This window comes from Mus pahari, chromosome 1 (assembly GCF_900095145.1).
Source record: "Mus pahari chromosome 1, PAHARI_EIJ_v1.1, whole genome shotgun sequence".
Lineage (NCBI taxonomy): Eukaryota > Metazoa > Chordata > Mammalia > Rodentia > Muridae > Mus > Mus pahari.
In genome coordinates, this window is record NC_034590.1 from 155,334,175 (window position 1) to 155,349,343 (window position 15,169).

Genomic DNA, 15,169 nt, shown 5'->3' on the forward strand with positions numbered 1-15,169 from the left:
GCAGAGGCAGAGGCAGAGGCAGAGGCAGAGGCAGAGGTAGAGGCAGGTGGATCTCTGTGAGTCTGAGTCCAGCCTGGTCTCAATAGAGAGTTTCAGTCAACCTTGGCTACATAGTGAGGAAACAAAGGAAAAAAATTTTAAAAGTAAGCAAAACCAAATTGTTAACACAAATACCCCTCATAGCACACCATGCTCGCCTCAACGGGCAGAGGCCGAACTCAAGTAATAGTCTTAAATTTTATTTATTTTTCATTTTATTTTTATGTGTATTGGCATCTTGCCTGCATGTCTGCCTGGGTAGCACATGTGTGCCTGACACCTGTGAAGGCCAACAAAGTGCATCAGACCCCCTGAAATTGAGTTATACGGTTGTGAGTGCCATGTGAGTGCTGGGAATTGAACCCAGGTCCTCTGGAAGGGCGGCCGGGGCTCTCAACTAAGACATCCGTCTAGTCCCAGAAGTAGTATTTCTTTTTTTTTTTTTTTTTAAATCCATTTTATGTACTTGCAAAATATATATTTCTTCCTATTTCCATAAAGAGATAAAAAGGGGAGAAGGTATTTGGGTTCTGAAAGAATGAAGGAAATCAGAAGCTTGTAAGGTAGTTGCTAAAATACTGAAGACAATTGTGTTTTTATTTCATGTGTATGAGTGTTTTGTATACATGGATCTCTGTGCATCACTTGTGTGCCTGATGTCCAAGGAGACCAGGAGGGTCTGGATCCCTTAGCAACAGAGTTACAGATGGTTGTAAGCTGCCACGTGGGCACTGGGCATTGAACTCAGGGCCTCTGAGAGAGCAGGTGGTGATCACTGAGCCAACCCCTGAAGAGAACTTTATAGAAAATAGTTATTTTAACCTGGCCTTATGTAAGGACCACAGCATAGAAAAGTGTACACCTTTAGTTTTTCTTCCTTATCAGAAAGAAAAAAACATTTCTCCAAGGAACAGAATCAGAATTCCTCATTTGAGTAGAATTAATTATTTTGGGTAAAAAAAAAAAAAACCCGAAACCTCAATGGTTATTTCTTATGTATGTGTGTGAACTTTTGCACACCTGCGTGTACCACAGTGCTCCTGTGGAGGACAGAGTCCAGCTTGCAAGAAGAGTCAGTTCTCTCCCTCCACCGTGTGGATTCCAGCCATGGAACTCTCTAGTCATCAAACTTGGCAAGGGCATCTATACCCACTGAGCCACCTTTGCTGGCTCCAGAGGTAATTTTTAAAAATACAATATAGCTGAGCATGGTGACTTGGCAGTGAAACCGTAGAACTTGAAAGACTGAGACAAGAGGGTCTTGAGTTCAAGACTAGCTTAGGCTACACAATGAGACACCATCTCGAAAACGAAAGAAAACAACCCACAAAACTCCTAATAGGTCATCTGTTTCCTTGTCCTGGTATTCACATCAATGGAGTAAGATAATAAAGTTTTGTTTTTTTTTTTCTCTAGATAACATCGGTTGCCTTGGCACAGGCCGTGCTGAGTGTAGACGTGGTCACTGTCACTCTTAGCTTATAAACGAAGAGCCAAGGGTTCTTCACGAGGTTGGCTCATCTCATCTTCCCTAAGCTTTCCACAACTTAATCACTTATACTGTTTGTATCAGAAAAACATTGTGTGTATGAGGCTAGCTGTCCTGCCTCCCAGGCTGGCCTTGAACTCCAGATGTTGCTAAAGATGTCCTTGAACTTCTGAGCCTCCTGTTCCCATCTCCTACGCACTGGGATTGTATGGAAGGCAAGAATGGAAGCCCTGCAAGCTAGGCAAGCCCTCTACCAACTGAGCACATCCCGGGCCCAGTAATGGTTACTATGTGGCATACCACCTTTCTATTCCTTGTTTGTTTATTTAAATCCATGCACTTTGTTTAGGAAGGGAAAATTTGTATGACATCCCTGAGTGCAAATCAACGCATCTATTACATCTATATGTAATCACAGCAAGTTATCATCAGAATAAATAAAGAAAACGCAAGGCTGATACTAAACTCTCATTCTCAAGAGTGAGGGCTGCTCTTCCAAGTGTTAAACAAACAAACAAGCACAAAGCTATCCACTGTTGGAGGTGAGGCTGCCCTGCAATTTTATTCCATTTTCTGTAAAACTGGGGTGTTCAGATGGTGCCTTGCCCTGGGAAACTCCAGTATAGATGCAGCATTTGAATTGTTTTGAGAAAGCAGAATGAATCTGTACCTAGACTGACCAGCCATGCAGCACAGACGGACAAATGACTTGTTCCCACGAGAAGAAAGTATGCCACGGTGTAAATTTATCATGTTGGATTGGAATTGTAAGGGCCAAGGGGGCATCAGGGAAAGCATGGCCCAAGGACTTAGCAGACACACTGTACCAAGGAAAGAGCAGAAACTCCCTCACTTGGACCCTATAAAGAGATGGATGCTAACCCCAGAGATGACAGAGCTCCAAACATCTGGTGTGTGTCAGGGATCTACAGGAGAGATTCACTCAGCTATTTCAGGGCCTTCAGCTCACCTCCATCCTTGCAGTGGAAGCTGGTACCCAACTGCTGTGTGCCTATTCTCTAGTCCATCAGTCTGGTCCGGCTCAATCTGTCTGCCCATCCCTTCATCTTGGTCTCATCCTGCCCTTCTGCCTCCACAGCTGGGCTCGACTTTGCAGTCTTGCTCTGCCTTACAGCCACTGCAGCTCCCATCAATACAGACTCTACTAACCTGACTCTCAGCATCCTTGCTGTACTTCAGAAACACCCTGAACTCTGCCGCAGCCTCTTCAATGGGCACAGCCATTCCGCAGCCTACACAAATGCATCTGGATATAGATGGATCTATTGGGCGGAGCATAATGTGGGATCTGAACACTAGTATTAATAATTAAGATTGGAATAAAAGAATGCTGCCGTTGTTTAATGATAACCAGTGTTCTATGTGTGCATGGGTGCCTGCACACACCCACACGCCCACACACACACACACACACACACACACACACACACTCCATCTTCCAGGAGTGGTGGCACATAGCCCCGGACTGACCAACCAGAGTCACTATGATGGTTTACCAACTTGTGTTACTGAAAGTCACAGCCAAATCCGTGTCACACAGAGTTACAAGTAGGCTGTGTCTAGGCTGGGAGAATACAAACTTCGAACTCTCAGTTACCCTTCCTTGTCTTGGGAGAGACTTCGAGAAAGAAGCTGTCACCACGGACAATGAGATAAAAAGCAGAGAGATTTTAGGCTACAGAGAGGGGTATCTGGATCCAGCTGTGTGTGAAGTTCTCACGCATAAAGACTTAGTTATCTAAGACACTGATGCAAACCAGAAATGAAACATTTACTGTAGCATAAAGAGCGAAGGGAGTTAGCATACTTTTAAAGATTACGCTTTGTTTATTGGTCTACTTATTTCTCATTTGAGACAGCCTCTCACTATGTAGATCAGGCTGACCTTGAACTCACAGAGCTCCTCCTACCTCTCAGTTGCTGGGATTAAAGGCCTGTATCACCATGTCCAGCTGAAACATTTTGTTATGTGTCTGTATGGTGTGTGTGTGTGTGTGTGTGTGTGTGTGTGTGGTGTGTGTCTAACTCCTGGAGCTGAAGTTACAGGTGAGTGTGAGGGAACTGATCCCAGGTTCTCTGAAGGAACAGCAAGCTCTCTTAACTGCTAAGCCTGGATCATGACTTTTAATGTGAAGATGAGAGATTTTCCTAACTTGGGACATGAAAGCAGTTAGGGGTTCATGAAGGTGGATGATGGCAGACATATTTCTTCTAATCGGCCTTATTAGAAAATCAGTAAGTTACTCCAAAATAGTTAGTGATCCTTTAACTTGTCATTAAAAATTTTTATTGGTCTGTGGGATAATAAAATAATTTTATTGGTTAGCTATAAACCACAGTGTAAAAACATTTAGGTCTTTTGGAAAAGGAATAGAGTTGTGGTCCTGTTATTTCTTCTCTGGAGACAATTTAAGGAGATTCATCAGCTCCTTTGATCTTAAGCTCAGCATGGTGTCGCCTAAGGCCTGGCTGGGGACAATCTAAGAGAAGTTAAAGAGGCCTTTTCCTTCCCCATGAGGGGAATATGGAGCCAAGAAACAGTTTTATTTGTCTGTTCTCAGGACTGTGTGAAGAAGGCCAGCAAAGAAACAAACCACAGCCCACCCTGAGGCTGCTCTCTGCAGGGGTGCAGAGCCTCTGCCAACTCTCCCTGGACCCAGTCAGGGAGAAGCTTAGCCAGCCTGAGGGAGAGAGAAGTAGAGAAAGACCCAGGAAGGGAAGGGGCGTGGTGAGGAGGAAGGGGCGTGGTGAGGAGGGGAAGGAGCATGAGGAGGAGGAAGGGGCGTGGCGAGGAGGGGTAAGGGGCGTGGCGAGGAGGGGAAGGGGCGTGGCGAGGAGGGGAGGGGCGTGGTGAGGAGGGGAAGGAGCAGGAAGAGGAGGAAGGGGCGTGGCGAGGAGGAAGGGGCGTGGTGAGGAGGAAGGGGCATGGTGAGGAGGGGAAGGGGCGTGGTGAGGAGGGGAAGGGGCACAGTGAGGAGGGGAAGGGGCGTGGTGAGGAAGAAAAGGCGTGGTGAGGAGGGGAAGGGGCGTGGTGAGGCTTATTAATTACATGAGTGACAGGTGACGGGAGGCCTTTCCAAATGGTGGAATTTAACTTTTAGGAGAAGCTAGAGGGCTTGCGTTTGCTTAGGCATCTGCCCAGCAACGTTCCTCAAGGTTTAAAAGTCTGAATGAAGCCAGTGTTGCAGCCTCCCTGAAGCCACACTCCAGGTGGGAGAGGGCCATTAGCGTGCAGGCTGCGTGCCAGGAACACAGTAGGACAGAAGTCTCACACAGGGACTTCCACTTCTCCAGGTCTGATGCCAGGTTTGCTCAGAGGCAAGTTGTCCCACTTTGTAGAACCTTGTTTTGGGGATGGTTGGTCAGGTTCCCCTGTGTGTTCTGTTGCCGTGGAAAAAGTCAGTTTTCCTGGCTCACTGCTGACCAGACTTTGTGGTTAGGATGTGGTTTGGAGTTAGACTTGCAGTGTGGGAGAAAGTGAGAGCATCCACCTGTAGGCATACATTTTTCCAATTTACTTTATTAAGGATTCAACCTCTGCTCTAGCACACCACCCACCAGAGGTAATGGAAGAGAAAAGTCATTAGGACACAGGAAAGCAGACCTCTTTAGAAAGAGTTCTCTGGGGGAGAGTCCAATCTTCATCATACAGATATAGCAGTTCAGTCCCAAATCAAACACCAAATACATACAAATCAGCAGCTGCAGTCCAGTCCTCTCATCCGGAAGACACCACACACGAACCAGCAGCTGTGGGGTGATCCTGAAGAAACCGGCCAAGTCTGAGGAGGTAGCAAGAAGCCACAGGAACCTCAGGAGTAAGGCAAACCAATGCATGCATGTTGTTAGCAAGGCCAATGCTCCAGCTCCCTCTGCCTGTAGGGTCATATTTATATACTTCATTATGTCTTCTTTCCCGTGTCTGCTTTAGCAAGACATCCTTTCACCTGTGTGCCCCAGCAAGCCATCATTTGTTGCAACTGACTTTCCAAAGAAACCAGAGGCTACCACTTCACACACCTCCTCACACACCAGGGACACACATGTACCCTTGGATCCAAGAGATGCTGGAGACAGAGAGGCTGTTCCCTGCTACGGGATCCTTGGGCCATGATTCCTTTAGCCTGGATCCATAACTAGTCTGTTCTTGGTAAGCCTCCCATGTTCTCCTTTCCGTATTAGCCCGGATGATATCACCTGCTCAGATAAATCTTCCTTAACCATCTACAATTCCTCTACAGGTCCCTGCTTCTGATCTCTGGGCTTCACGTTTCAGATAAACATTCCTCTTCTCTTTTTATGTAGTAAATTGTTTTAGTCTTTGTTGCCTCCATCCCATTTGTCCAACTCCAAAAATGTAGAAACTGTGTCTCTCTGGTTTGTCTCTCTCCCCACCATTCAAACAGGATGAGACTGGACTATCTACCAGATGAACACATAACACAAACTGTTCTACTACAATCTCCGTTCCTGTCAATCCACGGTACATCTTATGAAGCAGACTTATCTGTATGTGCAGGGTGGTTTTGCTGGTGTGTGTGTCTGAACACCATGTGTATGTGGTGCCCATGGAGACCAGAGGGTATCAGATCCTCTGGAACTGGAGTTACAAAGGACTGTGAGACACCATGTGGATGCTGGGCACCAAACCCACGTCCTCTGGAAGAGCAACAGGTGCTCCTTAGCCTCAGCATCATCTCCTCCCCCAACACTTCTGAGAGCAAGCAGGTGTTTTTGCACACCAACAACCAGTTCTTCAGCCTTCTGTACACTACACCAACTGCCCCAATAATTGCTGTCATGACAGTAACTACTTGCTAGGAACTGAACTTGGGTCCTCTGGAAGAACAGTAAGTTCTGTTAATCACTAAGCCATCTCTCGCAGAAGGGAGCCTAGTGCTTGCTTTCATTGTTCTCTGCTCCGTGGCTATAGACTTGAGCAGAACTGTCTCAAGCGCTGGCTGTCGTGACTTCCACTGTGAGTCAGAGTAAACCCTTTCCTCCCCTAAATTGCTTTTGTTAGTTCTCTCTCTCTCTCTCTCTCTCTCTCTCTCTCTCTCTCTCTCTCTCTCTTATTGACTTTATGCATGCGAATACACTGTTGCTATCTTCAGACACACCAAAAGAGGGCATCAGATCCCATTACTGATGGTTGTGAGTCACCATGTAGTTGCTGGGATTTGAACTCAGGACCTCTGGAAGAGAAGTCAGTGCTCTTAACTGTTGAACTATCTGTTCAGCCCCCTCTTTTCTTTAATCATAGCAACAGAAAGAGAAACTAAGGCACTCTTCCCTTGCCATACCTGCTCAATTACACTTATGGGATTGGAAAGATGGCTCAGCAAGAAAGAGCACATATGTTACCTATGGGGGTCCGATGCTTTTGTATTCCATGAGCACTAACTACTGAGAGAGAGAGAGAGAGAGAGAGAGAGAGAGAGAAACTGATCTAATTTCCTTTCAACTCTCATGCAAAACCTTTAAGAGGTATTAACAGGCCAGGCATGTTGGTGCATGCTTTTAATCCAAACACCTTAGAGACAGAGGCAGGAGGATTTCTGCTCACTTTTTCTTCTCAGTGTTGTGTAGGAAGAAGTTGGGGGTAGCAGTGTTAGTGAGTTTAGCTCTGAGAAAGACAAAACAATACTGTCCTGGGACACTCGGTATCCACACTCGGGAAGCATTCCACAGCCCACAGACAAGCAGTTTGGTGTGACTGTGGGAACACTGGAGGCAAACAACAGTGGGTCAAAGGCCAAAGCCCCTGCTCACTCTAACCCCCACTACACCCCCTCTCTCTCTCTCTCTCTCTCTCTCTCTCTCTCTCTCTCTCTCTCTTTCTCTCTTTCTCTCTCTCCCTTTATTAAATGTAAGTACACTGCAGCTGTCTTCAGACACACCAGAAGAGGGCATCAGATCCCATTACTGATGGTGGCTGGGATTTGAACTCAGGACCTTCAGAAGAGCAGTCAGTGTTCTTAACTGCTGAGCCATCTCTCCAGCCCCCACCTGATCTCTTAAAAACCAGTTGTATAATGCTGTGAGATGGCTGGGGTGTGTGTGTGTGTGTGTGTGTGTGTGTGTGTGAAGGCAGCTTGCTGACAAGCCTTAGGACCTGAGTTCAAGTCCCAGGTCCCACTTGGTGGATCTAGGGTGCCAAGATCTGCAAGCTGTCCCAGATCCCCACATACATGCCATCGTGTGTGCACACACAATGGTAACTAAATATTTTCTTAAATCTGTGCATTTTGTTTCTATGATCTTTTGGGGGGTGGTGGTTGTTAGCATTTCCTCTAGGCTCTGCCCAACGGTTACTTAGCAACAGCCAGGTACTAGCCTGGCTCACATATAAAAGGATTCTTCCCCACCCCCACCCCAGCTTTTTCCTCTCTCCCCACGTGTTCCCACCAGCCTCATCCCTTCTTTCTCCTGTCTGTCTGTCCTGCTCTGTCCCCTTTCTTCTCTGCCTTTACTCCCTTTCCAGACCCCCTTCCCATGTCCCCAATAAACTTAATTTTACACCAAACTTGTATAGCTGATGCCTCATAGGGGGTGGGGATGGGGGAGAATGGCTCAGCATGGGCCCGCTGAGGCACTGCTAAGGCACTGGTTGAGGTGGAGCCTCAACCGGCTTAGTGTTTCTGCCTCAGGGTGGCAAGCAGAGGAGATCTGAGAGAGGAGATGGAAGTCTTTAGGAAAGTGGCAAAGTCCCAAGGGGCTGCTGGCAACTGCTCTGAGCTTGCACATGTCTTTGCTACCGCCCCTCCAAGGCGGAGGCCACCTTCCCAGCTGGCTCCCAGTGACCGCCTGTCTGGCCAGCTCTTTGGCAGAAGCTATGACCATCAGCCAATCATGTTCTGCCCAGTCCTCGGTGGGCTCCCCAACCCTACCTCAGAATTCTGGGGTCACAGTAATTTTGACAATGTATTGGCAGTCTTCCCTGCTACACGGCCGCATTGAGACCATGAGCCATGTTTCCTTCCTCTTTGTATTCTCTGCATTCTAGTGACCAGAGACCCAGTAAAAATCCCTAGCACAGGGGCTGGTGAGATGGCTCAGTGGGTAAGAGCACCCGACTGCTCTTCCGAAGGTCCAGAGTTCAAATCCCAGCAACCACATGGTGGCTCATAACCATCCGTAACAAGATCTGATGCCCTCTTCTGGAGTGTCTGACGACAGCTACAGTGTACTTACATATAATAAATAAATAAATAAATAAATAAATAAATAAATAAAATCCCTAGCACAAAAGAAAGTCTGGGCTGGGTGTGGTGACCACGCCTTTAATCCCAGCACTCGGGAGGCAGAGGCAGGCGGATTTCTGAGTTTGAGGCCATCCTGGTCTACAAAGTGAGTTCCAGGACAGCCAGGGCTACACAGGGAAACCCTGTCTCAAAAAACAAACAAACAAACAAACAAACAGAAGAAGAAGAAGAAGAAGAAGAAGAAGAAGAAGAAGAAGAAGAAGAAGAAGAAGAAGAAAAAGAAGAAGTCTATAGCCTTGCCAGCAAGCACTCTAGAGTCATCATTTTGTAGACATCAGTTTGTCAAATGACTTAGTACATGATATTCACACAACCTAGAAATAGGTGGCACATGTGACAGGTGCAGGCATCACGTGTCACTGGACTGAGCTGCGCCCTCTCAAAGCTGTGTCACTAGAAGACGGAACCCAAGGAGTTCAACCTGGGAAACTTTGAAGAAAGCATTAACCTTTCAGCCTGAGGAGAGACAGCTCTTAGAGGGGAGAGGATGCATCTTCGACTCTCTTCCTTCTGGTCACAGAAACTCGCCAGAAATCCCACATCTTTACAGCTGCTGGTGTCTGTGAGGCTCTGCCCTGAGGCGTGAGAGGGAATCTGCTCATCTGCAGGAAAAAGCTGTGCCCCTTAGTGGAATAGCTGAGGAAACTCAGGCTGATCCCTAACTGCCAGCACTGGGGACAGGGGACTTGGGACAGCAGCCCGATGATGCTGTATGCTCTAGGCACGAGACGGAAGAGGACACAGTGAATTCAGAAACATCTAATTTGCTCAATGATGCCTTCAGAACCAGTGGTTTCAGCTGGGACTCTTGAGAGGCCCCGAACACTGCCCCACAGGACATGTCCCAGGCTACAGGGGTGCTATGTCTCCTACATACCCAGAAAACATTTCAAAAGGTGTAAATTTGTTGGCAGTGGTCACACGTGAGGGACGGGGAACTGGGTCCTGCGGGTCACATCCCCTCCTTACTAGAAACCACTGACCACTGTGGAAATGGTCCCAGGGAATTCTGAATCGCCTCAGCAGTCATTTTGACAGCCTCTTGCAGCACCACGTTGTCACCAGCTCCATGCCAGACTCTGGAGACAGACAGACAACCAGCAGGAGCCTATCTCAGCCTGCAGTGACCCCAACCAGACTCCCAGGAAGATGTCCAGAACCCTGCTGCAGGCACGCACAGTGGCACCAGTTTCTGGAAGGTTCAGACTCCTTTAATGCTGGCCTGAGGAAGGCTTGCTCCTGGGGCAGACAGAGACACTTGGAACTGTTCTGTATGTGCCTGTGTCTAAATCTGTCCCAGATAATAAAAGAGAAGTGTGGCCATGGGGTTTTCGAGCAGGGACGGCCTTGCTGTGTGTGATCCTGGGTGCTGGCTTCATGCAGGGCCCCTATGCCGCTTCGTTGCTGGGTCTTTCTTTCTGGATGTCCGGGGCTGCTTTGCCCTGCTTCCCTGTCCTCGGCCGGGAGCTCTCTGCACAGGGTACACCTGAGATGAGCTTCGCTTGAGTTGGAAGTCAACCTGCAAAGGTAAGGCAGAAGCTAAGCTCCTGTTAGGCGTTTCCCCACATCGCCCCAGGTTCTAATGGTGCTGCAGACTTGGTAATTGTTTCCCAGAACAGTGGCACAGAGTTAATCACTGGTTGCACAAAGTGTGTGGCAGCTGGAGGGACTAAATATAGTTGGTTTTTTTTTTTAACTTTTTAAAAACGCAGTTATTGTATTATATAAGCACACTGTCTTCATGCACATCAGGAAAGACATCAGATCCCATTACAGAGAGCTGTGAGCCACCATGTGGTTGCTGGGAATTGAACTCAGGACCTCAAAAGAGCAGTCATTGCTCTTAACCATTGAGCCATCTCTCCAGTCCCATGTATGTTTTTTTTAATACATGTATTAGCATAAAATTCTATTTACATCTCCAATCGCATTTCCACTTATACCCTGCTTAGGGCAAGAGTGCTGACTGAAAGGGTAAAGGGGACTTTTAATCTTTCCCCCTCCTGCTGACTCTGAGTCACCATACATGCCAATGAGTATCTCAACCCTCTGCCACACGGCACGGCAACGGAGGTGACAGAGACTCAGAGACTGTCTGGTTCGATTTTTTTCTTTTTCTGAGACAGGGTCTCACTACATAGCCCTGGCTACTTCGAGGTTGCTTTGTAGATCAGGCTGGCCTTGGACTCACAGAGATCCACCTGCCTCGGTGTCCAGAGTGTTAGGATTAAAGGTGTTGTGCCACCACACCCCCCTAATTTTGTAAGCCCAAGATTTCACGGGCATCCGTGTGATCTTCCAAGGGCTGTGTACAACTGTCCTCTAGTCATGGAAGGCAAGTGGAAAGATGTTGTGAATTGGGCGTGGGACACTGGGTGTGGAGCCGTCATAAACAGGAGGGAGTGACACCAAGTCCTAAGTACACTCCCCTGGGGCTTCCCTGGCAACCTCTCCCTGGAACCACAGAAGCTCTGGAGTTGAAAACACACCACTGAGTTTCCTGCCTCTTCCATAAAAATCCAGAGCCAGATTTTCTGCTAGTTCTGTAAAGGGGAGGGGAGTCAGAGCCAACTGTAGGAGACCACTTCCCACTTCCCAGTCAGTAACACCTAAGCCTGGGAAAGGAACAGAAGAGAGGAGAGGAGCCAGCAGAGGAGCAAAGGGCAGAGGAGAGAGAAAGGCCCCCAGCCTTGGGAGGGAGGTGGGGACCGCAGAGAACCAGAGAAGCTGGAAGACATTTTAATCCTCTTAACTGTAATAACAACATCAAAGGCCCTTTAGTGATCGTCTTTTTTTCCCTCAAGCAAGTAGCTAACTGCTCTAAAATTAAATAGAAGGGAAGTAGATGGTAACAGACTGGTAGCTGTTACTGTCTCCCGGAATACTACATCCAAATGACAGATTGTGCCTCTGGGTGACACAATGACTGGTTATGCTAGTTTATTTAAAGGATATGTGTGTGTGTTTGTTGGGGGGGGGGGTGAGCTACTTCAAAATAGTCACAACTCAGTAAGCTGTGGAGCCCTCTGCATTTGGCAGACCGGGCCTGCCTACAGTACACTAGTTATGGATGTGGAGCACTTGATTTTAGGGTGGGATAGGGAAGAAAGAGGATTGGCTGGCTGGGAAATAGGGTTCTGCGTAATGGAGGGCTCGGTCATACAAGTGTGAAGACCGGAGTCTGAGCCCCCAAAACCCCTTAAAGCAACGTACCACAGGGTGGTTCTGGAATCCAGTGACCCTCCGTGGAGACTGGAGACAGAGATGCAGAGCAGTGCCCAGGCCAGCTGGCCTAGAGCGCACACAGGGTGCAGAAGCAGACAGCAAGGGGACACTGCCTCAAATTAGGTGGCAGGCAAAGACTGACACCTGAAAATGCCCTTGGACCTCCGTCATGGCATGCCCATGCCCCATTCTCTCACAACACACATTCACACATCCCACACATCTCAACACACACACACACACACACACACACACACACACACACAGAGAGAGAGAGAGAGAGAGACAGAGAGACAGACAGACAGACAGACAGACAGACAGAGGGACAGAGACATACAGAGAGAGGCAGACAGACAGACACAGAGACAGAGAGAGAGAGAGGCAGAAGTGGGTGGAGTATTAATGATCTCTCAGCTTCCACGACATTTTTAAAAGACCCGAAGCTCTCTGTGCCATTGGCCTTACAGGATTGTGTGTCCAGGCCGAGAGCATGGAGAGAGTTCCTGCCACACATGAGGTAGCAAATCCCACTCCCACCATCCACTCATCCGTGACACCTACGGGTGGTTGTGAAGGTTAGAATGAGTAATTCTGGAAAGTTCTCCTGCAGTATCTGATGCCCAGCAGCTACTCAAAGTGTGCTGAGTTCTGTGCGTCAAAAGATACCCTGTTTGAGCTCCTGTGGGTCTGATAAATGCCCCTCTGAGGTTTAACCTAGTATGATCTAACGTCGAAAGTTCTGGGCTGTAAATCAATGGTTCTTTGCTCCTCATCCTATCTATAAAGGAGAGTTGTGGAGAGTTGAGGACTGGAGGTGGCTGGTCCTTGGTGCCAGCCATGGAAAGTGAGCCTGAGACAACAGGGCACAGTCGGCGTTCAGAGCGCCACCTAGTGGTAGGTCCTGTCTATGGCCTTGAATAACACAACCGGTGCTGTCTGGGGACTCTCCAGGGCTTACTAACTGGCCTGTGACACACCTCTATGGACCTGTGCTTTGTCTTTGCAGTCCTTTAGGAGGAAGTGTGTACTGATTGGTTTTGTGTGTCAACGTGACACACGCTAGAGTCATCAGAGAGGAAAGGAACCTCAGTTGAGGAAATGCCTCTATGAGATCCAGCTGTAAGGCATTTTCTCCATTAGTGATCAAGGGGGTGGACCATGGCGGGTGGGGCCATCCCTGGGCTGGTGGTCCTGGGTTCTGTAAGAAAGCAGGCTGAGCAGGCCAGTAAGCAGCACCCCTCCATGGCCTCTGCATCCGCTCCTGTCCCCAGGATCCTGCCCCATTGAGTTCCTGTCCTGACTTCCTTCAGTTTTGAACCTATTTCTCCCCCAATTTGCTTTTTGGTCATGGTGTTTCATCACAGCAATAGAGACCCTGACTAAGACGAAGTGTTAGCACCCATTTACAGAGGGAAGAAGCAGGATTAGAGCGACATATAGTGCCACAGAGATGGACATGTCAAGGGGAACAACCCAGCAATGGGCCATTTAAGACGAAGCATGACACTCGGGTTAAGGCTTACCACTGTTGGTCCCACAGGCCCCACCGTCACAGTCACTGTTTTGGGGTCGTACCCTGGTGCCTTGGCAGTGACAGAGTAAGTACCCGGGAGCAGCAGCCGGAAATAATCCCCGTGTTCACCTAAACATCAGAAGGATGTAACTCAGTCAGCTGACTTCAAGCATTCTTCAGACAGAACCTGTCCATGGAAGTCTGAGCTGACCACAAGCCTGGTTTTCGCTCACAGTGTGACAGCACCCCTTCATGGCTCAGAAGACTGTTCCCCAGGATGAGTCACTCCTGGGAAGGTGTCCCTGTGCTGTGCCTCACACTACAGTCCGCTCTAGATCCCGGGACTAGCACAGACTCACACCCAGTAAAAAGTCGCTAGGAAAGAGAAAAGGTGGAGATGTCTGTTAATATTTTGCCTGACACAAAAATGGTGAGCCCCTCTGACATTCGGGAAAGCCATTTTTTCTTCTAAGAAAAGAATGTTTGAAGAAATAAAGCTGAGTGCCCTAGTCTTAAGTTGTATTGAGGCAGATTTTGTCAGTGAGAAGCAGAAATTACTCTGATACACAGCTGTCAGTGGAAGAAAACAAACTACTGTATAGAAGAATGAGAGTGCTTGGAAGCTGAATCAAGACCCCGGGAAATCTACCTAGCTGAGCAGTGCACAGTCTATGCTAACAACCCTGGCATCCAGGTTGGACACCCACCACCCAAGGGTGTTGTACATGAAGAGTCAGACCAAATGATCACTAACCGTCTGCCTTGAAATTTTACTTTTCTCACCCTACCCCCATCTTCCCTCTTTTGAGACAACAGGGTCTCGTGTGACCCAAGCTAGTGTCAAGGTCATTATGCAGGCTGGTCCCTCAAGTTCACAGCCTTCTGGGTGTTGGGATTACAGGGTGCGCTACCATGCCAGCCAGAGAGTATTTTTAAATATGTTTGTAAGACAGGGTCTTGTATAGCTCCAAACTAGTTATTTTGCCTGAAGATGGCCTCAATGTACCACTACTGGTTCTATTTAACCTCGCCAGTTCTGGGGATTGTACTGATTACAAGTCTAATGTCTCTGGTGCTGGGACTGAGCTCAAGGCTTCTTCCTAGGCACACCAGGCAAGTCCACTCTCAACAGTCACATGTCCAGTCCTTGCTGATTATAATTTCTTCCGTCACCTTCAGAAGAAAGTTAAAGAGAAAATAAAACATGAAACGAAGTCTATTATTTTAGAGTAGGGTTGCAGAATTTTGGCCAATGATCCTTCATCCCTCGAGAATCAATTGTGAGAGTGTCTGGAGAGATGGCTCAGCAATTAAGAGCACTGGCTGCCCTTGCAGAGGACCTGGGTTTGGTTTCCAGTGCCCACATGGTGGTTCACAACTGGTTGTAACTCCAGCTCTAGGGGTTCAGATGCCCCCTTCTGGCCTCCTTGGGCACTGCATGGACACAGTGCAATTACATACATGCAGGTGAGATACCCATACACACAGACCAAAATACAAATAAAATCTTTAAAAATAGGTAAGTAGCTGGGCGTGGTGGCGCACGCCTTTAATCCCAGCACTCGGGAGGCAGAGGCAGGCGGATTTCTGAGTTCGAGGCCAGCCTGGTCTACAAAG

General features: G+C 48.0%; 1 protein-coding gene across 2 annotated transcripts in view; it reads right to left on the bottom strand.

Moving 5' to 3' along the window:
• Positions 1 to 9,558: 9,558 nt before the first annotated feature.
• The window catches only part of Cpn1 (carboxypeptidase N subunit 1), a 34,273-nt gene continuing 28,662 nt past the window's right edge, over positions 9,559 to 15,169 (bottom strand). Inside the window, exons 8-9 of one of the 2 annotated variants that reach the window (XM_021210877.2) lie at positions 13,563 to 13,681; positions 9,559 to 10,333 (exon numbers count right to left, since the gene is read on the bottom strand). In XM_021210877.2, the coding sequence (XP_021066536.1) occupies positions 10,190 to 10,333; positions 13,563 to 13,681 (263 nt within the window). In that variant the 3' untranslated portion in view covers positions 9,559 to 10,189. The remainder of the gene's footprint in view (positions 10,334 to 13,562; positions 13,682 to 15,169) is intronic. The other variant, XM_029536473.1, reaches the window with a different exon arrangement.